Raw genomic sequence first — 27,500 nt, 5'->3', positions numbered from 1 at the left:
CTCGTAATGATTATTCATTAATGATTACTAATAAATTTCGTACAAATTGTGAGTTTAAAATATATTTTATCGATAACAGTCCCATCACTACGCCTAACCTCCGTCGTTAAAAATATTGCTGTTTGAACGCGGAGTTCGCTTAGCGTTTTAATAAATTTGGAAAATTAAAGATTCATATCAAATTCCCTTCACTAGTTTGTGCTCTTGGGTATGCTTATTAGAGTTGGGAAATGGAAAATGCAATAGTCATGCATGCTATTTTAGAACTTAACGACACATGATATTAGAATAGTCAGATAAAATTTACTTGTTTAGTAATATTTCTTTTTCTTTGTATCTTGCCATTCCAAAATGTTGTTAATTAAATCGGAACCCAAAAGACCGGCTGCCAGACTTCAAGACACTGTGCGCTCATTCTGCGTAGATCGGACTACTAACAGCTAAAAAAAATTAAAAGTTGTATAATTGTAAAATGTAGGTAGATATTGTAACTTTGACTTTGCGGATGAACAACACCTCAGTCCGCTGTGACCAAGAAGGCTGCAGTCTTTGAAACGGGAGAAAATTATAATAAAAGCCGCGATAAAATCTGTAAAAATAGTTTTATTTCAATGTCTAACATTCGCGTAAAGAAGAAATCATTATACAATTTTATTCCGTTGCCATCACGTAATCTGTAATTAGAATAGATCTACAATAAGCATCTAAACATGTTTCTTTAGATGCGTACGGCAGTGTCCTCATTGCACCTCATGGTAAATGGAGTGGTGTCCAATAGAATGTCGACTGACGAGAGATGATTACCCCTCGGCAGTCGATATGCCGGCCTGTTGGAACTTGATATACACAGGCTGATCCCGGAACCCGACACACGTTGGCCACTATGGCGGGTTTAACACCTTGTGTACGGTGGTCGCTATCCGGGCGGATATAAAATATATCCTACCAAACACGAGCTTATGACCTGGGAATCAAACCCAAGATACGTTAAACCGAAGCTATACTATATATCGCACTCTTAATAAAATAATGACAAAAATTGCCAATTTGTGGGTAACGTCAAGCAACCAATTTCTGTTTGCGACCTTTTAGTTTTTTCCCTTTTTTTCATGCTATAGGTTTCATTTTTTACCTATCTTTAATAAGCTCAATTTTGTAGCTTCAAAAAAAAAGGTAGCAAACTAAATTAGTTTTCCGACGACTGCCACAAATTAATAATTTTGAAATAGGTCATTATTTTATTAAGAGTGATATGTACTCCTTAGTTGATTTCACATTAGATGTTTTATTTCCCAACCAATCAAATAATTTACATTTAAATTTGCAGATAAATAATTAAGATAACGTAATAAACCAGATCCCCTAACGTCATTACTTATTTAATGAAAAATCGATTTGATACCCTTCTTAAGTGAGATAATTTTAGGGTCCCCTTGAAATATAAAAACCTTCAAAATTCTTGCATTAACAAAGTGCCCGCGGCGGGCACAAGGAAGGACTTAAAAATGCAACTTTGATGGTCATTGGAGATAATCTGGTTTTGTAATAAATCTATGTTTTTTTAAAGCGAATTCATTATTCGGCTGGTATTTTGGAACTTTAATTGGTGATCATTTAACGTTAAACAAGATGACTGTGCTATAAAAAAAAATTGTCGCTTATCAAATGGAAATCGAAGGAAATGTATGAATAATTCCAATTGTATGTGAGGTATATATCCCACTGCTGGGAACAGCCCCTACTTAGGCTTCAGGATTTAGTCCAACAAAAAAAAAATATTATTAATAATAATATCAGCCCTGTATTATATACTGTCCCACTACTGGGTACAGGCCTCCTCTACTACTGAGAGGGTTTAGGCCTTAGTCCACCACGCTGGCCTAGTGCGGACTGGTAGACTTCACACACCTTCAAATTTCTATAGACAATATGTCAGGTGTGCAGGTTTCCTCACGATGTTTTCCTTCATCGTTAAGGCGAACAATAATTCACAAAGAATACACACATAACTTTAGAAAAGTTTATTTGAAAAATATTATTAACTAGCTTTTGCTCGCGGCACCGCCCGCGTAAGGGCGTATTCCAGGATAAAAAGTAGCCTATAACTTTACTAGGATCTTAAACTATCACCATACCAAATTTCATACAAATCTGCTCAGTAAATTTTGAGAAAATCAAACACATAAAAACAAACAGAAATGGGGACTTTGTTTTATAATATGGTAGATAACATTTATTGTATTAAGTTAACCATTGTATACGGAACCAATACTTACTTACAACTCACATACATCGAAGCGCCAAGATTTGCGAGGTTCATTTGATATTTATTTTTAATTAGGAAAAAAGCATCCACCCAGCCACTCCTAATTACGTAGCTTATCTGGGGGATGATTTATAAAACTCAAGCCAGTTTTTCAGTACAATAATTAGAGTATTCAATGGACAGATTAGACGGAGGGTGTTGATTTATTTATTATATAAATCATTTTTTTCTCATCTAGTCGCAGATAATGATTGGCGCCTCCCTCAGAGTGTTCAGCGACTGCAGACTTCGTCGAGCGTCGGTGTTTCACGTCAGCTATATGTTCTTTTACGCGGGTCCCTATATTTCTTTTTGTTTGCCCGATATAAGAGAGGCCACAGTTGCAATCTATTTTGTATACTCCCGGTTCTTGTAGAGGTATGTGACACTTGACAGGTGGTAAAATTGACTAATCTTCTTAGGCGGCTTAAAATAAGTTTTTATGGAAGCACGCTTCAGGATGTAGCCAATCTTGTCGGTGACTCCTCTTACATATGGTAATACAACCGGAACACGTTCAACTGTGGCTGGTTTCACTCGGTTTCTGTGACGGCGGCGTGGAATTTGGAGCTTGTTGTCTCGCAGTACTTGCTTGACATGTTGCAGCTCAGCGGCCAGGTGTTTCTCGTCACAGATTCCTTGTGCTCTCTGAAACAAAGATTTGCCCACGGTAGCTAACTGTTTTGGGTGGTGATGAGATTCACCGTTCAGATATTTATCAGTATGGGTCTGTTTCCGATATACAGTATGACTTAAGGTCTGATTAGGATTACGGATGATTAAAACATCTAAGAAAGCAAGAGATTTATTGTGTTCTAACTCCATAGTAAATTGGATTTTATTGTTGATGGAGTTAAGGTGATTTAAAAATGCAGTTACTTTATCAGATGGTAAAATTGTGAAAGTATCGTCTACGTACCGTTTATAAAACCTTGGAGTGACCGGGGCTGTACTCAGGGCTGTCTCCTCGAAGTCTTCCATAAATATATCGGCGACTACCGGAGATACAGGGGAGCCCATCGCTACCCCTCAACTTGTACATAGAACTGATTATTCCACAACATATAGCCAGATGTAAGGCAATGTTGGAGTAGTTCTGCATATTCCACAGGAATGTTATTCTCTGCTAACTTCTTAGATACAATTCTGATGCAATCTTGTACTGGTAAGCTCGTAAAGAGAGACTGGACATCAAAACTGACCATAGTTTCATTGTCAGCTAATTTTAGGTCTTTAATATCACTGACAAATTGGTATGAATCCTTCACAGACGCTCTAGTGTTTCCTCTAAGTGGTGAAAGCACTTTTGCTACGTGCTGAGCCAATCTGTAGGTTGGTGTGTCGATTTGACTCACAATGGGACGTAGCGGAGCATTTAATTTGTGTATTTTCGGCAACCCATACAGTTTAGGCGGTTTTGCACACGAAGGAACGAGCAAGTTTACGTCAAGATTTAACTTATCGGAGTAATCTTTTATTAAAGAGCTAGTAGCCTTTAATACTTTGGTAGTCGGGTCTGATTTGACTATTTTATACGTACTTACATCCGATAAAAGTTGTTCCATTTTATTATTGTAGTCTGACGTATCCATTACTACTGTCGCATTTCCTTTATCTGCACGGAGAATGGTAAGGTCCTTCATCGATCGCAAGTTCTTTAAAGCGATATATTCGTGTTTTGGAAGATTTGGTTTCGGCACTTTCTTTTGACGCAAAATTGACGAAATGTCCTGGCGTATCGCCTCCGAATCTTCCTGTTTCAAGTTATTTTTGAAGAGACTATTCTCAACATTGCAAATAATGTCTTCATACGGTATCCTTCGTGGAGTAACAGCAAAATTTAAGCCTTTCGATAAAACCTGAATTGTGTTTTCGTCCAATGTTTGTTTTGACAGATTTATTACTGCGCGTTGTCCATGGTTTGCGCGGGAGTGTATCTTATCTATGGTCGCGCACGTTCCATTCCTACACTCGGTGTTTTTAAGATTATCAACATTTAATTTTGATAGTAATTTGTTGTATTTTATTATATGTTTATTTTTGCATTCATTATATTTTGAGGTTTCGCGCTTATTTAAGGTCTCGATGCAATTTTTTAAAATCAAATGCTGATAACTCTGTCTTCAATTCATTGGATATAATCTCAACACAATTATTTATGTACTGGAGGTCGGATCGTGTTTCGTGTATGGTAGCTCGTAACAGTTTTGTACTCGCCTGGTTAAGAATTTTAGCGCTCCCTCGTATGTATTTCTTAGGTGATAGCTTGACACACGTAGGGATGAGATTGTGGTCACGACATCTCTTCAAGAAATTCAATGATGTGCAGAATCTTGCGCGCTTGGTTTTCAAATTCTCCAACCGGCGTATTTTGTTGGCAAGTTCCAGTCCGTACTGGTTTGCATAATGATTTCTTATGTTTACGCGAATGTTAGACATTGAAATTAAACTAATTTTCGGATTTTATCGCGGTGTTCGTATTTTATTTTCTCCCGACGTTTCGAAGACTTTGCAGCCTTCATGGTCACGGGGGGGACTGAGGTGTTGTTCATCCGTAAAGTGAAAGTTACAATATCTACCTACATTTTACAATTATACAACTTTTTTAAATTTTTTAAATTTTAGCTGTTGGTGTTCCGATCTACGCAGAATGAGCTCACAGTGTCTTGAAGTCTGGCAGCCGGTCTTTTGGGTTCCGATTTAATTAAATGTAGAACTGGATCCCAGGCTTGTGCAAGCTTCCAACCATCTTCCCTATTGAAATTAGGATGTTTTTAATTTCAATAGCCTCGCGAATCATCCTAGGCAGGAATCGGTGTTCTTTGGCGAGGATTTGTGGCTTGTCTAGTCGCAGATAATGATTGGCGCCTCCCTCAGAGTGTTCAGCGACTGCAGACTTCGTCGAGCGTCGGTGTTTCACGTCAGCTATATGTTCTTTTACGCGGGTCCCTATATTTCTTTTTGTTTGTTTTGTTTGCTCTAATCAGATTTTTATCTCTTTCTTTACGATTGCTTCAATAGAATTAGAGATTTGCCTTGAGAGAATGAGACAACGAATATTCTGTCTTTAATTATTATACATATTAAGGTGTCAGATGGTGTTTCTACTGTTTATGGGCGGTCGTATCGCTTACCATTAGGCGAATAGCAAGCTCGCCTCGTCATTCAAAGGATTAAAAAAAAAACTATATGCGGTCTCCATTCCTTCATTTAACTTCGTGTAAATTCTATTTTTGAATTAAGAATATGGTTTTGAAGTAACGATGTTTTTTAATAATCACTGAATTAAGTTTTAAAATAGTGTGGCCAGTAGAAAGGCGAGGAGCGCGGCGCGGTGCGGCTGTGCGTTAATTAAAACGACAAAACAAAATAATCGCTGGCTTCACTTACAGTCAGAATTCACACTATTCCGATGCGAGAATTAATTAAACACAGCATGTGTGTGTGGATTTATGTCTGCTGGATTGGGCAGAGCGGAATTGACTTAAAATTTGTTAGTTATAATAAAAAAATGATATAAAATATAATGATTTTCTTTAATAACTATTTGGAATAATTACATTTTGTTTCAAGGTGAATTTAATAAGACTTTAAGAAGTAAAATTTCCTCGTTACTTTATTTTTAAACAAAGAAAAATAATTTTATAGTCCTATTTTTCGCGAGTCTTTATTGGTACTTAGGAGGTAGTCTGTGGTCAGTACCAAATTATTGCAAGTAGATAAAGGTAACCCAAATTTTTTAACGTATTGACTGGAATATTTAGTGTAAGCCGTTGACAACACATTTATTTGCATACTAACGTTTACAACTGTAGTTTCCCATTTTGTATTCAGTCTTTTTAAATGATGTCCTCCTTTTGACTATTATTTATTTACCACGTGAGAGTCGAAGCCACATCAATTTCTCTACATCCACGGCGTGCCCGGTAGACAGTGTGGGCCATAAATTGAGCGGGGCTGTCAATTGCACGCGCCCGCCAATAGTTGCGGTCGCGGCGCCGCGGCACGCTCGCAACTGCCGCCCCGCCCGTTGTGTGCCCACAACATAAAATGTTTTTGTCGACACCTCTTTGCTGGAAAAAAGTAACGTTCGAAATTCAAATGAAGAATTATGTTTTTTTATTGTATTTAAACATCGCATTTAACATACTAGTTTATAGTGAAGCATCAGATTTTAATATAAAGAAAACAATGCAATAATAAGTACTGAGTTTAATTAAATTAATATGGAGACAGTTTGACACACAATCGAAGTTACAATTTGGTAGGTTTTTACTCTCCTATACTAGAGTTCGTCTTAGTAGGTACTTACTTATATTTTGTGTATTGACGCCAAACGGCAATATCCATTATTAGGTACTATTAAAGCCTGGAGTCATTTGCCATAGGCCCGCCATCTATCACATCATGAGATTGAATACTCTTGACGATAAGTGGGTTTGGTTGCACCTCTGCCTACCCCTTTGGAGATAAAGCTGTGTTGTGTGTTTGTTTTCGGTATCCATCTGTATTAGATTAAGTTTAAATTATATCAAAAATAAATGAAGTAAGTGCCAGCCAGCAATACCTTTGGGTTACAGATAAAAAAATCTTTACAACGAATACATAGCATTTAATAATTTAAAAATAAAAATTTAAAGATAAAGACAATAAGAAAATATGTATACCTATCGGTTAGTAAGGTTTATTTTGACACATATTTACATAGCCTCGGTGGCGCAGTAGGCAGCGCGTAAGTCTCATAATCTTAAGGTCGTGAGTTCGATCCTCACCCGGGGCATAGCTTTTTTATTTTTATTTAATAAATAAGAAAATTTTAATATTTTTATTGGTACGCTATTATTTTGTTTTTCAAATTTTAAAATCATTTTTATTAATATATTATTCTTATAGCTATAATAAATTTATTTGACGAATAAATTATTATTATTAAAAACACAAAACTTGGTAGTTAACAGTTAAAAAAAATAATAAGTTTATCGTCTACGAACTAGAAAAAAGATTGTAAAGTAATATTTAATTCTATGTGCATATTTAATTGACGCCTTCGATATTGTAATAGCAAAATCTCCTAATTAAATATATTGTCGTTATCATCGATATACATGTATGTACTACGTACTAGATTTGGCGTTCCGAACATTCACTGTGCAACTGAATTGAACTGCAATCCATTCAAACTGACTTTAGTATGGTCAATATAGACAGCTTGTGTACGGAGTGGCGCTTATGATATAAAAACTCGAATCTAAGTGTAAACCTGGATTTGAATGAAAAATATTAGTCGAATAAGTAAAATTATTTGTTGTTCAAGTGAATAAATAGGTTATAACAGTGACGTTTTGGTTGCCATTTTAGTTCAGATTTTGAACAAATAGTTTATATGGACGTTCGTGTCTGTAGAATATACGTCAATGTACGTAATCATAAAAGAACTGGGTACAAATGTAAATAATCTGGTGGTGGAGTATTGACGCCATTTCTGCTTCTGTTAGGCGAAAGACGCTGTTTTAACCGACTTCAAAAAAAGGAGGTTCTCAATTCGACTGCTATTTTTATAATAATAATAATATCAGCCCTGTATTATATACTTGCCCACTCCTTAGCACGGGCCTCCTCTACTACTGAGAGGGATTAGGCCTTAGTCAACCACGCTGGCCTAGTGCGGATTGGTAGACTTCACACACCTTCGAAATTCCTATAGAGAACTCAGATGTGCAGGTTTTCTCACGATGTTTTCCTTCACCGTTAAAGCGAACGATTATTTTTTTTATGTTACCTCAGAACTTTTGACTGGGTGAACCGATTTTGATGATTCTTTTTTTATTCGAAAGCTGGTACTTCTCGTGTGGTCCCATATAAATTTTATTGTTGTTGGACCCATAACTTCGGAGACATCAGAAAACTCTTACAATGATAATAAATATATAATAATATAATCCTATAATCCTATAATCCTATAATCCTCAACGTATACTTTACCTTAAAACTTTTGACTGAGTGAACCGATTTTGATGATTTTTTTTCTATAGCATGTCTGTTACTCCTGGTATTAAATAGAGTCCATAGAAATCGACCCGCAAGATATAGAGGCCATATATTGACGATCAGGAAAGTAGTATTTGACTGATTTTAGCCCCAAGTTGTTACAAAACTCTAGAACATACAGACATAACGCCTTTATCTCTGAAGGGCAGAAGTGCAACCAGGATACTAACTATTCGCCTGTGTTATGTCCCATGATGATAGGGAGCGAGCCTATCGTCATATTGGACACAAATTCCAGACTCCGGGCTGATATCGAGCAGAAACATCCAATGGCACTTTGTACCCTTTATTGCCCTACCCAGGAATCAAACTCGGGATCTTCTAGTACTCCATACTTACCACTATTAGATTACATAAGCAAAAAACAAAAAGTAAGACCTTAGCATTTATTTGAAAATCTTTTATGACCGGTATCACACAACTAAAGTTAACAAATAAGGTCAACGACTTTGGTTATAAACTGACAATAATAGTATATCTAAATATAATATAAAAACTGGTTAAAAAGAATCGAATTAATATCATTGATACTATTCTAGTGATGGCATCTGACCGTTGAACTTTTCGTTCGCATTCGCGTTGCGCAAGTATTCGAATTTCAAATTTATGTCGTTCGCAAATCAAAATGAAAAATTGTATTCTCAAAACAAACAGGTAATTTGCACACGGAATATAATTATTTAATGATTTTAATTTAATTATAATTGTTTATCTTTATTTTGAATGCTATTTTTGGATTTTTATTTGTATCTTAAAAACAAATAAAAAATGGATGAACCTCCAATGACACGGCTCAAACCCAAGCCACCGGTGGGGAGATATCCATAGTGAGAAATCTCCTCATTTCCCATGCTAATTATAATTATTAGGTATATTAACCTCATTTTGAAGAGGCTATGTTCACCAGTGGATTTCTAAAGACTGCAGAAGTATTAAACTATATTAATTAAACTTTATTTATATTCTGCCACGATACCATCTAAAAATGATTTCTTTAAAAGAAGACATTCACCTTTAGTGTTGTTCCATTGTTTCTGCCTATACAAATTGTGAAACATGAATTAAGGGTCCAGTTAAACTGCGAACGATTTGATATGTATTCATTGTGATGAGTAAAATGTTGATCGCTATCGATTTCATATGACGCGTTCTGTTTGTGCATGTTTCATTTGGTCAAGTTGAAAATTAAATGGACGTAGATACGCAAAACGGATCTAACAGTATGGTCGAAAATGAGCCGAGTACGCCAAATTAGTTTTAGTCTATAAAGTCTATATTTTCCATAAGTAAAAACATCTTAGTCAAAATATGTTAATTTGATTTTTTTATTAACAAAATATAAAATGGAATATCAATGAGCAAAAATACGATTTAAACTTCAATTTTTACTATTTCAAAATTGTAATTTTGTGGGCTCGATAATTTTTGCGTATCTACGTCCATATTTAATCATAGCGGGAGGCCATTATTACATTATTAGGGGGTCATATATGTTGTCCTAGTTCTGGATTGCTCTAATCTATCCCAATCTTTGATCCAATCTCAAGGATAAACCAATCAAAATGAATCATTTGTAAGCATATCAAAAAGCTTTAATCTGATTGGTTAATTTTTGCCATAGATTAAAAAACACGAATGGAATTATTTCTTTAAATGGAGGTTAGTTTTACGTACAAAAAAATCTACTAAATGTTTTTTTTTTCTTATGGCGTTAACTAAAACTGCATAAACAAGCTCAAAATAAAATATATGCATTTCGTATCTTTCATACTCATTCCTGCTGTTAAACTTGGTAATAAAAAACTTTACACAAGAAAGTTCATAACCTAGATAAGTTTGTAGTTCACTATATTTTCTGTAAACGAACTTTTACAAAACATAATCTGCAGGAAAGCGGGAAGCACTCAATAAAAAAATTAAAAAGTAACATTATATAAAGAAATAAAACGTAAAATAAAAGAACTTCAATATTAGAATTTTCGAGTTACAAGCTTTGTGAAGTGAAATGACTTAATTTTTGGTAATATTGGGCTACTTCGTACGTCTTGGTCATCAGATGAAAAGCCATCTGGGTAACAGCATCCTCTCTCTCTCCCCAGTCGGTCCCTCGTTATTGAGGATCGTGACTCTCAATTATCTTCATTATGACATTTCTCCATCGGGTCGGTCTTTTGCCTGATGAAATGCTGTATCAATGGAAACATTCAACTGGTCTATCCACTTTGCTTATAAATAACGCCAAGCTATGCAACCACTATTGTGTTGCAGTTTAAAGAACTTTGTAGTCAATGAGTTTACGAGGCATTATGATTTAAATCCATAAAGAAACGAATATGGATTTGAAAAGGTAGGAAATTTTGGGCCTTTTGAAATTTGACTAGCATATGTAACATATGCTTCGGTGGCGTAGTTTTATTACGGTACGACTTCAGTGCTGAGGTCTACTTAGTATCAACCCTGAGTCTGGAAGTTGTGCCCGATATGGCGACAGACTCTCCCCCTATCACACAATGGGAGGGATTACGCATTGAGTGAATGTAATATATAAAATGCAACAAACAGTTGTCATATTAGTTTTCTGTGAGATAAAAATATCTACAAACGGTCCAAGCAATCCAATATGCTCGGATCTACTATTCAAAATACATCCACGCTGCTTTAAACTGTGGTGGCATCAAGTTAATGATGGAGATGGTAAGTGGCATGATGTCCGATAGAGTATCGACTAAGAGGAGATTGCCCCTTGCACATACAATTTTGCTGAACAGGTTGTAATCGGACATACATAGGCTGATCCTGGAACGCGACACGCTTACATAGGCCACTATGGCTGGTTTTACTTTGATACCGTGGTTGCTATCCGGGTAAATACAAATATCCTATACCACCAGCAGAAGCCTGAGTTCAATCAAGATTTAATTGAAATTCACCATCTTCCAATACTCTTCAATAACAAAACACAACACCAAACAATGCTACGCCGAACCAGAACTACACCAACAAATAACAGTCAATAGAAGACATGTGCTCAACGCATGACCACTGATGCATTTTCTATTAATAGACTTCATGATCAGTGGCCGACTTATTGAACATATCTATATTTAGCGGTGATGGTTGCGCCCCGGCTCGCCCAATGGTAATCGATTCTGTTCAATTGTGATTCGGTTGTGGAGTTGATTAATGAAATCATAGTTTGTGGCACTTCACTAGCATCACGTGATTGTGATTAAAGGATGAGTGGTTGATGTTCGTGATTTATAAGGATTTTTAGGACCTGGTTTGACGTTAATAAAGCTGGGATTTGGGATAATGAGGTTTTTTTTTTCTTTAGCCTATAGTTCACTCTTTAGCTATAGGATGTCTACTGGACATAGGCCTCGCCAAAGATTTCCAGACTTGGAAACGGCCTGTATCCATTGCCTTCCTGATTTTGCTAGATCTGGGATTAAAGTCCAGGTTACATACATTTATGAATTATCATTAATTTCATTCCACAAAAATTTTGCAAATTGATTCCATACTTACGAAAAAGTCCTAGTCTATGTTTTAAAAGATCAAGACAGTCGTAAACAGAAACTAGGAAACAATAAAATAAAAGAACTAACAAACAAAAAATTTACTGAGAACGAAAACATCAATTATGAAATATAGGTCATAAGAGCAGCCGAAATATGTTCTCACAATTATTAACATCGGCACGTTGGCTCATACCAATTGATTTACAACTAAATAATTCGATTGCTGGACGACGCGGCGAATTGCGGTTGCTAGCGGCGCCACTGTACACAAAATGTTAGCTAAATAATAGTTCCAAAAAAATCCGTTGCGAAAATAACTTTGTGGTTTTATTGGTTACATGGGAAAGTTTTTTGTGTGACAATTTTGTGTTTTAAGTATTATTGTTAATTCACGAATATATTTTAAATACGGTAGTTTCTATAATTGACTGCCTCGATGGCGTACTTGTTCTGTATGAGGGGTGCGGAGCTCACAGAGGTCCTGGGTTCGAATTTCGAGTCGGGCAAAGTTTTATTCGGATTTTTCTGCTCAGTATCAACCCGGAGTCTGGAATTTATGCCTGATATGGCTATAAGCTCGCCCCCTATCACATCATGGGACGGAACACACTTGGCGAAAAGTGGGTGCCCTGGTTGCGCCTCTGCATACTCCTTCAGCAATAAATTAGTGATGTGTGTTTGTTTTTTTTTTGTTTTGTACAAAATTTGAAATTCTTCTAACAATTTTGAATAACTATGATTATGCTTTAAAAGTAATTGAACTACACTATATATTTTTAAACATGTGTACATATAAAATGGCAATTTTCTGTTGCATTAGCGTATAACTTACGCGATGTTCAAGGCAAAACCATCCTCAACCCTCCCTAATCGCTCTATTCTTTGAGGCTTGTATTGTGAGTATATGTACACAATAAAGACCATTTCAATCAGAATACTCAATACCTATCTGCTTTTAAATAATCTTATGCTCTTCAAAATATACTCTAAATTTCCAAAACAAACATCTAAAATTTAAATTTTAACACTTTAATATTTACGGTGGCAACTTTGATCGTTCTAAAAAACTTGTAATTAAAAGTCGCTAGGCGCGATAAATCAATGAGTTTCAAAGATTTTATATTAAAATTATCTTGAGTTACAGCGGAACGGAGTAAATGCATTGGAATAATGACTGGGGGATATATTTTATGAAATATGGCTTAATTTCAACATTTTATGGTACTGACCATTGATAGGAGTACACTGATTGCATGATAGATGCCAAATACGTTAACAGAAGCATAATACCTTATCTAATAAAAAAAAGAAAGAAATAAGAAGTTAAATTTATTCTAAATTTTGTATACAGGTCTGTGGGTAATAAATGTTCTTTTATTTACTTTTCTTTTCTTTCTTTTTTCTTTTTCGTACACTAGAACTTTGAAGTTAAAGTTCTATTTAACACTGGTCTGCCCGTATTAAGTCTATAAATAATATAATAATAAATATCAGGACAGTATTATATTTACTGTCCTACTGCTGGATACGGGCCTCCTCTACTACGAAGAGGGATTAGGCCTTAGTCAACCACGCTGGCCTAATGCAGATTGATAGACTTCACACATCCTCAAAGTTTCTATAGGGAACTTCTCAGGTATGCAGTTTTCCTCACGATTTTTTCCTTCTCCGTTAAAGCAAGCGATAATTCACAAAGAATACACACATCATTTTAGAAAAGTCAGAGGTGCGTGCCCTTGGGTTTTGAACCTGCGGATATTTGTTTCCGCAGCCCGTTCTACTTCCAACTAGGCTGTCGCCACCGAACAGGTGTAAGCCCCTGACGAATTACATTAGTAATAATATGCTTATCATAAAGACTTTCTCTTAATCTTCTTACATCATAACACACTTCTTATATGCATTGTAAAAATTGCCAATAAGCCGTCTATCTGCTGCCGACCTCTTCTAGGGAATCCAATTTTAGGCTTATCGTGTAGAAATAGCCAGCTTTGCCCGATTTGGAAATCGAACCCTGAATCTCCTAGTCATTGCCAGTAGACCAAGTATGTATTCTTTCCAACTAAAGTTTAGATTACTGATTATAGTAATATATAATAATAACATCAGCCCTGTATTATTTACTGTCCCACTGCTGGGCATGGGCCTCCTCTACTACTGAGAGGGTTTAGGCCTTAGTCCACCACGCTGGCCAAGTGCAGATTAGTAGACTTCACACTCCCAGATTACTGACTACTGAACTAAAATTCCGTCAGTTAAAAACAAACTTAAAAAGAAACCAAAAAAACTCCTATCGCCAACTCGTCGCAGTTAAAATTTTCATTCCCCCTAATTTATCGCTCCGGGTGATAAAACTGAATGGTCGACGAGTCGCGGTTCGATTCCCCGGCCGTTATCTTTCAATGGTGGCTTCCTCTCTCAACTTATTAATTACTGAGGGGAAATTAACAGATCGAAAAAATGTTATGGCTTTAATGATGTTTTGGGGTTTTAATGATTTAAAGAAGATATTATCATCTCGTATGTAGAGGTATTTATTTACATTGAGGACTGAAATATCTCGGCCATCAGTAATGTTCGAAGAAAGCCATCGTGGATTTTGTTTGGTATGCAGTGTAAAATGTAGTCACATGTTTTGTGTTCTAAGTGGAAAAAAAAACAACTTTATTTCACGCAAAGAAAAATAAATATCAATTAAACTGAACGTGTATAGGTAATTTGCCGTTTTTTAATTCATTTCGCTGCTTTCGTTCCTGATAATATATAGGGCTAATGACTCGATTCAATGCTCGCTCAGATGATGTTATACTCCTGAGTGTCAATATTGGGTTGGAAAACGGGTGAAACCAACATAACCATTCCACTCAACGCCTCGCAATAAGGCGCTTAAAATCTAAGAAATGGATTACAGCCTATCCACTGTATAGATTAAAATAAAAATACTTTTTTGAACAACTAAATGACTCCTCGCCTAATGTTAACAAACATGATTGCTACAAGTAGCAAATCATCATTCAAATATTTGAACTATAAAGGTCTACAAGGCTACTACCGTAACCATCCCAACCTGACAAAATGAACATGGAATTAGAAAACTCTGTAAGTTATATTAGGCATCCTGTCCTAAGACATAAGATCCTCATAGTGCCCAGTATCAGTGGCGAAAGTTCCATATAAACCGATTCTTGTCGGCTTCTCTTTATGTAGGATTTATCTAGAATCTAATTATCATTAGAATAATTTGCAGACCGCATTTATGCATATTAGAATCTATATGTTGTGTGGGGTTCCCTTTAGGAAAATTTCACGTCTCGCCACTGCCCAGTATTTACTACAATTAACCTAAACAAGATGATAAATTAAGGTTTTTTTTTATTGCTTTGAATGACGCGACGAGCTTGCCATTCGCCTGACGATAACCGATAAAACCGCCCATAAACAGTAGAAACATCATTCAAAACTTTGAATTACAAAGTATTGTTTGGTATTCCACTGCGCTTACCATCCTGAGACATGAGGTGTTAGGTCTTATTATGTCAAATAGTTACACTGGCTACAATGTCCTTCAAACCGGAAAATAACAGTGACTACACACTGCTACTTGGCGGCAGAAATAGAAATTGCGGTGGTAAGTACCCAGGCGGACTCTCACATATGAGAGACCTACCACCAGTAACAGGTTTACTATAACTCAAATATCCTGCGATTCATATCTGGGTCTTGCCGATGCTTCATTCTATTTTTCATAGCCCATAGAATTTTTGCCTAAGACCTACTCGCGATGTTTACTTTGAGAAACGCTGCCTTACATAGCAGCTGTCGAAAAAATTAAAATAAATTTTCACCGAATTATTTCGACCTCCAATTTCGGGCGCGCATCCACTCAAGTTATCATTTCGACGTTCGTATCACTCGTCGATGATGCCATGCGTTGCTGGCCTGTCAGAGTATACGTCAATTATATTTTCTCGCTTTGCTTCCGAATTTTTAAATTTGTTATCTTTGATATTTGAACTGTGTTTAGTAATAATTTACAATCTATGACTAATAAGCAATATTATTGTATCTTACTTACAACTTAGAATAATGTCCTAGGCACTCTCTTAGAAAATTCTTTGTTACACATAATGTATATAACACACGAACAAGTTTTTCCGGGATAACAGTCTTTATATTTTCTCTTTTTTAAATAGCTTATAGCACTCAATGTCTATCTCTGTATACTGTGTAGTCACTGTTATGTTCCAGTTTGAAAAACATTGTAGCCAGTGTATCTAGTGAACATATCAAGACTTAAAATCTCATGTCTCAGGATAGTGAGCGCAGTGGAATACCAAGCAATACTTTGTAATTCAAAGTTTTGGATGGTGTTTCTACTGTTTATGGGCGGTCGTATCACTTACCATCAGGCGAACGGCAAGCTCGTCTCGTCATTCAAAGAAATTAAAAAATGTGTTGTATGAAATGTTTTCGTTCAATCATTCATAAAAACGGCATACATTAATTTGCTAATAGGCATATATTATAAACTTTCCGACAATATCCACTGAACTACCTTGAGTTGTTTTACGAGGCTCTAAATTTTATCGTTTGGCAATATTTCATTGACTATAATTAATTCACATTTATACATATCGCCAATATTATTAATACATCTAGTTCTATAACTCTTTGCTTAGATTAATGCCGGCGCCACACATAGCAACAATATTTGTACACTTCTTTGAACCCATGTGTGGCACGGTTATTGCGTATATTATTTGCGTATTTATACAATGTTTGTCTAAATGTTTGCGTATTTGCTATTCAGTATCGGTTTTTCTACCACACATCAAAGCATTCAAAGTTAAAAATTGTGCGAAGTATCGTGCCTCACTTGCGCAAAGTTCAGTTTTATGGAGTTGCTTGAAGGAGAACCGATTATATGAGAACCTAAAAGTAAAGGTTGTCATGTAAATAACAAGTAAATTGTTATCTTGCTCCATATCAGCTTTTAGTTTATTTTTGTATAGGTATATGTAAAAAATAATTATATTTACAAATAGTACAAGTATACCGCGTCCACGAGTTTCCGTCCAAGAGTTTGATGTCTCTTTGAATACTGTGAGTGAATTTATTTTATAGCATGGGTGGCAGGTCCAGGAAAAACTGTGTTCAAATGTGTGGCAAAGTCTTTCAAAGTTCAAATTTTGTCTGTATCTGGCGCCGGTATAACAATAGTTTCTGTACCTACGTATCTCCGCATAAAAATGAAACAATAAAATACATTTACCTGATCAGTTGTTTGAAATAAGCCCAGACAAAAATCTTACCATTTATTAAGTAATGTAAAACGATAAAAAAAATAATAAAATTAGATTTTATAGAACCAGCTTAAATGTCAAATGTATTAGCATTAAAACAGTGACAGTGTACGGAGTGGGCCTCATACTTTGAGCTTTAATGTGGGCAGCATAAATAGCTTTTTGTCCATGCCTGTATCGGAAGAGGCTAAGGGTTTATTAAAAAAATATTTTGATTTTATAAAAAATTAGTAGGCATGGATAAAAGTGGACGTACGGAGCGACATAGTCGTAAAATAACGACCAAGCTCCTTAAATAAAGATTAAAAAAAAAAAACAGTGACAGTTTAGTGGAGACAGACTCCGAGAATGAGGCGTCATGTGATTTTGAAGGACGGGCCTTTAAGTCATGGTCAATGTTGCTGGAAAGATATATTTTATATCCGCCCGGATACGACCACCATACGCAAGATATTAAAACCCACCATAGTGGCCCACGATGCGTCGCGGTCCGGGTTCAGCCAGTCTGGTACAAACAGGCCGGCATAATTGTGTCAACTGGCGAAGGGTAATCATTTTTCATCAGTCGATATTCTATGACCCCACTCTACTTACCATCAGGTGCAGTATTGTTGTAAAAGCAGGATAATAGAAGTTCAAATCTATTAGCGGCAATAGAACTCCTGTAAGCCAGGATCAGCAGTGGCACGCATTTTATGACACCGAGTGGTGAAGCTCAGCGAATCTCAAATAACACTAATCTATATTTGTCCTGCAACGAAATGTCCTTAAAGATATGGGAGGAGTTAGAAATATTAACTGTCCATTTCCTTCAATAGCAAAGTCTTATATATTCCTTGTATATTGATCGCTATCCAGGATATAAAATATTCTACAACCAGTTAAAAGTCAATCAATTGGAATGATATTCTATTTTTAAATAAATCAATGAATACTGAGTAAGATTTCTGATTTCCAATTAAGTTTCAAATAACATCTAATAAAACAGAAACACAACAAACGCAGATACAATATTATAAAAGGTTTTTATAAGAAAAAAAATTACGTCATGTCAAAGTATCATAAATAATATTATATATGCTTGTAAATTTGTTCGGACTTTTCTTATAAGTAAATGTATTAAATAGCTTTGGATCTTTAGCTCAAAGACCAAAAACTGAATCAGTGGGTAACTATAGGGTGGAATGATGCGCTAAATGAAACGGGCTTCAGGGGCCCTAATCTTGTAATATATATTAAGATTTTTGGAACAAAAAAAGACTATATTGGTATAGATTTTTAATAGTAAGAGATCCCATACGATTGATTTCCCACGGACCCTTGACGGTCTAGTTGACCACTGTCCTAAATTGAGATTACTTTTCTCAAAAGTGAAATTTTTTATTCGCGAAAGGATTGCCCGCGCAGGCAAAGCCGCGTGAAGTCAAAATGTTTTTATATTTATATTCATACTGAACCGGTTCCCTCGAATCTTGAGTTTTAGCCGAATTCGACCACAGTGCCTTTAGCTGTCAGTCTAGTTGCTCCGAAAATTGTGATCATGGAAGATTGTGAAGTGAATATTAAAAAGGATCGGTGGAAATATTTTTTTCGGCAGGTATGTTATATAATTCTATTTACATTGTAACCTCCAAAGGGATAGATAGAGATCAAATTAATACTTTAAAGAAAATTTGCCCTACTTCACCAGGGGCCTTATCTATGCTGCACGATATTTTTACCTCAAATCAAAGTCATCTATTAACAGATTTGAAAAATACTCTTTTTATTTAAAAGAACATTCTTCCAGATTGATCCTATAGAAATATTTTTAAAATCGATCAAGTAGTTTAGTTTTGACAGTGCATAACAAACATGTAACATGTCCCGTTTTGGACTATAGATATTGGCAAACAGAATACCATTCCACGCTGATTTCACGAAGGTAAATAAGGCCGCCCTTGCGAGTTTATTCTGTCATAGAGAACAAGGCCCCTTATGGTAACTGGAATAAGGTCCACAAAGTATTGTATTTCTTATGGCTTGTCTCCTTGTATCGTGATTCGATTGCAATCAAAGCTATCTATACTTAAAAGATGATTGACAAATGTAATGATTGATGACAAAAAAGTATGTCCGAAATTTCTTTCTGTCTTTCTTTTTCAGGTAGTCAACACTTAGACTAGTGAAAGGCTGGTAGGTTATCTAGGTTAGGGCTCATGTCCTCACCGGTGAGGATCGCGACGCGTTATCCTTTTATACTTTGTTTTACTTTATGCCTTTTATTCCTTAAGAAATGTATCCCTAATTTAACATGTCCGTAGTTATATAAGTGATCTAAAATATTATTTAGAAATAATAGTAATTATTCTTAAAAATTAGTTTGACGTATAAGTGCAACTGTTTTCGCCTACGTGGTAAATAAAGTATTTTATTTATTTATCAGAATATAGTTGATTTTTTATTTGACACATAGATAAACCAAATCTTCAATTTACATAATATATTTTGATTTCCGAAAAGTGCAACAGCACTCTTATTTCGGTTAAAGATTTGTATTTAGAACTACTTGGTCTATCTGGTACAATGACTCTATGTTCTCGGTTCCAGCTCTTAATCGCAAGTGGAGCATGGAATTGCTACTTCATGCTGGGATTGTGCATGGGCGCACCCACGGTGTTCATTCCACAAATACGAAAAGAGGCTAACTCGACAGAAGCCGTGAGCGAGGATATGGCATCGTGGATTCGTAAGTAAAGACAAATTTTTAGGATATATTTTATATTCGCCCGGATAGCGACCACAGTACACAAGGTGCTGAAACCCGCCGTAGTGGCCTATTAAAGTGTGCATTTCTGAATTAGTTTGTGTATATCCTGTTCTAATAGGCATAATCGTGTCTACTATCGAGGAGTAGTCATCTCTCGTCAATCATTCTATTACCCCACTCCATTTACTATCAGGTAAGTAGAGGGGTCACTTTGCCGCGCACGTATAAACAATATATTACGAGTACATACACACATACAGGACACAGCAAAGTTATTGCCAGGGTAGTATTTATAGATGCAACTCAGTTGTGCGGTATCAAATTAAAAACAGCATCTTAAGATAGTCACTTACTAAACCTATTAACATCAGCTCAATGATATCTTAAGTTACAATATGTGACTGGTTTTTACAGCTGAGTTTTGTTTATTTAACCGCCCTAATGCAGCTGAAAACAAGCCCTTAAATAACACCTTACGTTTTGTTTATTAAATATGTAAGTAGGCACGACAAAGTGACTCCAATACATCTGATGTTAAGGGGCAGATTGAGCATCGACTGACGCAGCCATACTCAACCTGCGGCCCGCCGGACCTTTATGATTGGCCCATCTTGAGTTACAGGCAAAGTTTTTAAATTTTGCACCCATCCGAAAATCATGTATTGTAAGGCTAGCTTTATTGTGACCAGCTTTTCTTTTTTCAACAATTAATACATCTCCAATGTAGAATTATGTTTTTTATTAACAACAAAACATTTTTTGCGGCTATCGCATCAAGACCGAAACGTTTTTGTGGCCCCTTTAAAAAAAAGGTTGGGTATCGCTGGACTGACGAGTGATTATTACTCGTCTGTCGATAAAACTGCCGGTCTGTTCGAAACAGAAGAGAGCGTGATCTCAGAACGCGACACTTACAAAGGCAGCTGTTTTGTGTACACTGTGTGTAGGGTGGTCACTATTGGAGCAGTTACAAAATATATATTATACCAGTACACTGATACCTGTATCTTTACAAAGATGCTTCATGCTTCTAAATTTCCTTTATAAATATTTTTCCTTGAATCTTGTACCACTTTAACGTAAAAAACTTCACGTACCATGATCCTCATCATCATCAGCCTCATAAAGTCCACTACTGAACATAGGCCTCCCCTAATGATTTTTAACTTATATTATTTATTTCAGCTGCAATCCTAAGCTATGGTGGTGTACCCTGGATACTGATCCTACCATACCTGATATCAGTCTTTGGAAGAAAAATACCGCACATAATCGTCTCAGTAGCAACTTTAGCAGGATTTACGACATTCGTCTTTAGCACCACAGTCACCCACATCATCATAAGCGAGATGCTACAAGGATTGGTAGCAGCATCATATTTAACCATATCTGTAGTTATCATAATAGAATACGCTTCACCTAAATACAGAGGGATGTTTCTGACTTTGAAATCTGCTTGCTTTTTCTGGGGAATTTTGTTTGCAAATACCATTGGGACGTTTTTTCATTGGAAAAAAATAGGAATGGTAGGTTTAGGCTGTTCGGTTTATAATTTAGTGAGTGTGTTCTTTTGGCCCGAATCTCCGTATTGGTTGGCTGGTAAGGGTCAGATAGATGAATGTACCAAAGCTCATGTTTGGTTGAAGGGAAGAGATGAAATTTCGGATAAGGAATTGAAGAGTTTGATAAATTCGTGTCGATATGAAAGGAATACTCAACCACAAAACCTTTATAGACGAATTCGGCTCACAGTCAAAGAAATGTTAAGAAAACAGTTTTATAAACCAGTGCTATTTTCGGTTTTGCTCACTTCTTTGTATTTATTATCAGGGAAATTAATATGTACAGTATATGCGATAGATATAATTAAGAAAATGACGAATAGCGAATCAACTGCTTACACTGCCATGTTAATTCTAGACGCAGTTACTTTGATAAGTATGTATGGTGGTTGTTTGGTTGTAAAAGTTGTTAAACGAAGACTAATGTTGTTAACGACTTCTTCTATCGGTGTTTTCTTTTTGTTTTCAATATCTTTATATTTGTATTTAGTTAAATTATCCATTGTTTCTGAATATAAATATCTATCTGTCTCTTTGTTGACTGGGTTTTCAATAGCTATTGGTTGTGGACCGATGATATTGTCCACATCGATTTCTGGTGAGTTATTACCTTTAGAATCAAGGAGTATATCTATGTGTGTGATAGCGTTCGTTTTCAAAATATCGTATGGAAGTTTTTTGAAAGTAGCACCATACTTATTCAAAACGTTTGGATTGCATGGTACATTTTTATCTTTTGCATTATCTTCTTCGGTTTGTTTGATACTTATTTATTTATATCTTCCCGAAACTAAAGATAAGAATTTGCAAGAAATTGCTGATTGCATGAAAGGAGTTGATGCTATGGTTGAAAGAGAAGAAGAACTTGCACCTGTTAGAAGAAATACAGAGTAAGAGGAAAGAGACAATGTAAATATTATTATAGAATAATTTTGTTTTTAATACCTATTTATGATAACGCATCCTTATAATTACAATGACATGCATGCAAGTATCAAAAAAGGTGTTTTAATGTTTGCTATATTTACCTACATGAGAAAAGTATAATATGAACACTTACATCATTGTCATTTTAATGGTGCGTGCAATAATTTAATCCATTATACTTAAGTAATATTTTTTACTACTTAAAATGCCAAATAAATTTACATGTTATGTGTGTATTTCTATTTGTAATTCCAATGTCAAATAAAAAATGAGGTCGATAACAATTTAGCTCTAACAAATACTGTCAGAAAAAATAAATGTTCACGTCATGTGATCAAAAAAATATGTTAATTTAATGATTTACATATGTTAATAATTATATACTGATCAAGAAAATAAAAACCTGCCTTGGAGGCGCCACTTTTGTTTTTTTCTTATAAAGTTCACGTTGTCAGTACATACAAGAAATTAGTTTTATATTTTACCATAATATTATGGCGAGGTTTTTTATTTTTCCTGTTCGGAGTAGGTATTGTACTTGAATGTTATAAAAAAATTAATAAAGGCGACATCTATAACATTTTAAGAAAACTTACAGACATCGATTTATTGAAGTAGTTTGTACACAATCACGCTAGATGGCGTACTAAAACAGTAACATCTATTGGAGTATAACGGAACATAATACTAAAAATCTATTATCGATGACTACAAACTGTCGCTATAAAAATATAGATGTCGCTTTACAGAAATATAAATACGAACGCGTTTTAATAGTAATATAGAAATAAATTCATAATTTATGCCAACTAATGCCGAGGTTGCCATAGGAAGACCCTATGTTAACTTTCGTTGGGGGCAATATAGAGCAGTGCAAAGTTTTGAGCGCCCACTGAGTATAATGTAGGTGGGCCAAGATGGGTCCCTAAAGCTCGAGGACCCATATCGCTAATACAACGATAGCTAGGTCCCTGAAGCTCACCGTTCACATATAATTATATGATACATCTTAACATAATTAAGAAGTAGTCCTGTTAACTGTGAAACATGATTCTAATTCTGATTAATTCTTATATGATATGTGAACAAAGTAACTAACGGTCTTAAAAATTCTATGCAATACTTTGTAATATGTGGTTTATTAAAAGCCCTGGGTGGTGTTTTATTTATGAAAGATCTATCGCTTAATTATCTCTACTCGCCATTTTATTCCATAGAAAATGTGTATGAGATGTGAGTTCCTTACCTGCTTACACTTTTAGGCATATAGTGAAAGTATACACAAGTCATTTTTCGGAAACCGGATTTCTTATTGCGCAACACTGTTTAATACTTTGCCAATTTATCCTCATCCTAAAAAAATGTTACTTATCAACTTAATAATTTATCAAAGAGATCGCAATCATGGGTTTTTCGCTTCAGTGAATTGTTATTGCAATTAAATAATTAAGCAAGGATGTCGGTCGCCTGACGGCCGCCCATAAACAGTAGCAACACCATACAGAACTTTGAATTACAAAATACTTCGTGGCACTCTTCTATCGTCATCCTGAGACGTGGCGGAAGACTTTGTTTTCTAATCTGTTAGGATTAGACTCATCATCATCATCATCTCAGCCACAGGAAATCCACTGCTGAACATAGGCCTCCCACAAGGATTGAACTATTTTTGTAAAATAATTACATATTAGGATAACTTGGTGATGTCTCTCGAATAAAAATTTCGTTATTTTGATTTGGAAACTCAAGATTATTATTTTGTATAGAATAAAATAAATTTCTAAAATAGACAATCAAGTTTTTTTTTAATTTTGTATGATTAACTAAGCTAAAATTTGTCATTAATTAATAAAAAATTAAAGGTAATAATATATACGAGCCAGTCTATATCTAAATGCATGCAGACAAAGGTGTCAGCTAGTACAAAATATATTCTTTCGAGTACCAGAAAGTCAATTTAATATTCCAGTCAAGTTAACGACCCGAAACATTCCGTAGCCATTGTTTTGTCCGGCTATCTTATCAATCTTGCGTTTGCAAAGTCAACCTGTCATGACATCGATAGAGATTTTATTTTACTACTGCGTAACAAGAGGCACACACCTCTGACTTTTCTAAAAATTCATGTGAGTATTCTTTGTGAATTTATCGTTCGCTTTAAAGGTGAAGGAAAACATCGTGAGCAAACCTGCACATCTGAGAAGTTCTCTATAGGAATTTCGAAGGTGTGTGAAGTCTACCAATCCGCACTAGGCCAGCGTGGTGGACTAAGGCCTAATCCCTCTCAGTAGTATAAAGGAGGCCAGGACTCAGCAGTGGGCAAGTATATAATACAGGGCTGATATTATTATTATTATTACTGCGTTACAACAACATAACACTATAACTGTATTCTATTATGTGGCGTGACACACATTTTTAAACATTTTGTTGGTGGTAGAGCATTTGTATATGCCTGGGTAGCAACACCGAACATACGTGTATACCGCCATGGTGACTTTCGTGTGCCGCATCCCAGGATTAGCCTGTGTATATCTGGTTCCAATAGGCCGGCATAATTGTGTCGACTGCCGAGTAATCGTTTCTCGTTTGAGTCGACTTACCATCTATACCATCTGGATTCTAGACCCGACTGTGCTTACCATCACGTGACGCGGTGTTACTTTGCCAATCCAGAAAAAAGTGGGTTAATTTTTACGAACTTGCCTTATCCCTTCCTCTCCGTTTTGAGGTATTTATTCCTATATTGTGTTTAACATTACAATTATCTGATCCCCCCCCCCCCTTTTGATCGATTTAGTCCTATACCGTATAAAAAAACAAATTCACTGTTAACAAAAGGTGTAAATAAAACATTATTGTGTATGGAATCAATTGTTATAATATTGAACACAATTGCTGAATTTACAATCCAACACACTGACGTACGGTACAAATCTAGGTCATTCATCTTTATGGAATGATATTCTAGACATAACCTAATTATTTAGGAATGCAAACTTTGATATTAGCGACTGATATTTGAGGCGTAACCTAATTGTTTTGAATACCTGACCTAGTTTAGGATTGTTTGTAATAAGATGTTGGTGTGGCAATAAAAACCCAAGGAAGGCGACAGGCCAGCGATTGGTAAAACTTAGCCAAATCTTTGTCCCGTATGTGCCGAAGCCTACTTCGGGTTTTGGTTAATATGTGGTGGGGTATACAGCGGTTGACTCGGTCCAATGCTCGATCGGATGATGCTATACTCCCGAGTGTCGAAATTGGGCCGTAAGGCTGGTGAAACCGTTCCACTCCCCTCTAAGTGATGGTAGTGATAAACCATTTTTTTGTCTGTAAAAATAAACCCAAATGTCTGCAATAATCTTAAAAAGATGTGTAGCGTTAATTCGATATTGGACTGCTATTGCTGCCTCTGCCTACTCTTGCCGAGATGAAGGCATGATGTGTGTTTGTTTTTTTTTATTTAGGAAAGTACAGGTTGAAGAAATTTATTCTTCAACTGTCTATTTAACTATTCTTAAGTCAGGTTATGGTAACATGTGAGTTTCCGATTCAAAAATAACTCATGAGTTGTTTATTTAGGTGTGACGTCACAACATACAGGGAGCTACATACCCTTTGAATTGTCATTATATATTTATATATAAATTTTATATGTTTTATACACACACATCACGCATTTATCCCCGAAGGAAACTGAGCAGAAAAACCCTATCACTCTGCCCGACTCAGGATTCGAATCCAGGACCTCACAGTGCTGCCGTACCGCGCAGTACAACTACGACACCAAAGCAGTTATGTCTTTTATAACATATATTTGTTTGCAAAAATAAAATTAGCGCAGTAGTTTACTTGTTATAGTATTAAGATGTTCTCTTAGTGGGTTTAAGATAACCCAGATCTCCTTTATCCCAAATATAATGACATTATCAGTACATCTTGCTAACATATCATTGATATTGTTGAACCTATCAAAGTAACTAAATCGCAATATAAAAAATATTCATAGGCAAGTCGCCTTTTAAAGTAACTTCGAAGGAAATTAATGTAAGAATTCGAAATTTGCTAGTGGTAGGATATTTTTATATCCGGATAGCGACCAGCGTACACAAGGTGTTAAAACCCGCCATAGTGGCTCACGTAAATGTGTCGCGCTCTGAGATCAGTATGTGTATCCGATTCTAATAGCATAATTGTGTTAACTGCCGAGTCAGTCTCTTATCAGTAGTCATTCTATTGAACCCCACTCTATTTACCATCAACTGCAGACACTTTGACGTGCACGAATAAAAAAAAAATTAAAACATTGTTACTGCACTGCTACACACTGTATTCGTTACCCAGATATATCCGAAGATAAGTCTCAAAATGCCTATTGCAACGTCCTTCAAACAAAATATCAGTCCTTGGCTATCTTGCATAAATAACTATAACGGAAATTACTCTGTTTAATTCAACAACACGTTGTCTACCTTCTTATCATAGGCTAATGATTGGGTAGCACTATAGGTTATCTTTCCAAGATAATATTCGTGTGCAAAATAAATCTGATAATAGAGGCAATATCGATAGTTTATCGATGAAGCCAATATAATCGTTATTTTGAAGACTGTATGTCTGAGTTTATCAGAATTTGTAAGGAAGGAATCTACTCCTACCGACCATGTCTTTTTTTATATGGGCACTGCACCTAATGGTTAATGGAGTGGGTCCAAGACAATGTCGATTGACAAGAGATGATTACCCCTCGGCAGTTAACACAATTATGCCGGCCTGTTGGAACCGGATATACGCAGGATGATCCCGAAACGCGACACACTTATGTGCGCCACTATGGCGGGTTTCAACGCCTTGTGCACGGTGGTCACTATCCGGGCGGAAATATCTTACCACCGGCAATAATGTAAATGTCATGGCAATATCTATAATGCTAACAAGCAGCATTATGGATGAAGAGCTGATACAACGATTGAGCACGGTGTTTGGGGCATGTTTTATAAACTACATGATTGTATTTAAAAACAATATTACTATCCAAGAATCGAACTGGTTGTTTTTAGCAAATAAATCAAAATTTTGTAT

At 35.7% G+C, this 27,500-nt stretch overlaps 1 protein-coding gene, 1 long non-coding RNA gene and 1 other non-coding gene across 3 annotated transcripts; 2 read left to right on the top strand and 1 right to left on the bottom strand.

The window, feature by feature from the left end:
* Nucleotides 1-583: 583 nt before the first annotated feature.
* On the bottom strand, nt 584-2,666 carry LOC119188821. Its single transcript, XR_005112123.1, has 2 exons — nt 2,277-2,666; nt 584-964 (listed from the first exon to the last, which is right to left on the bottom strand). It is a non-coding gene; the product is annotated as an uncharacterized LOC119188821 (long non-coding RNA).
* Nucleotides 2,667-7,012: 4,346 nt separating this feature from the next.
* On the top strand, nt 7,013-7,085 carry Trnam-cau. Its single transcript has one exon. It is a non-coding gene; the product is annotated as a tRNA-Met (tRNA).
* An 11,586-nt stretch (nt 7,086-18,671) lies between these two features.
* LOC115450595 (facilitated trehalose transporter Tret1) lies at nt 18,672-22,553 on the top strand. Its single transcript, XM_030178649.1, has 3 exons — nt 18,672-18,774; nt 19,767-19,905; nt 21,112-22,553. Exons 1-3 carry the CDS (start codon nt 18,718-18,720, stop codon nt 22,380-22,382), a joined length of 1,467 nt encoding a protein of 488 aa, XP_030034509.1. The 5' UTR covers nt 18,672-18,717; the 3' UTR covers nt 22,383-22,553.
* The last annotated feature ends 4,947 nt before the right edge of the window (nt 22,554-27,500 follow it).

Source organism: Manduca sexta, chromosome 9, assembly GCF_014839805.1.
Source record: "Manduca sexta isolate Smith_Timp_Sample1 chromosome 9, JHU_Msex_v1.0, whole genome shotgun sequence".
NCBI classification, from domain to species: Eukaryota; Metazoa; Arthropoda; class Insecta; order Lepidoptera; family Sphingidae; genus Manduca; species Manduca sexta.
Note: the sequence above shows the minus strand (reverse complement) of the source record. Positions and strands in the feature narration are given on the sequence as shown.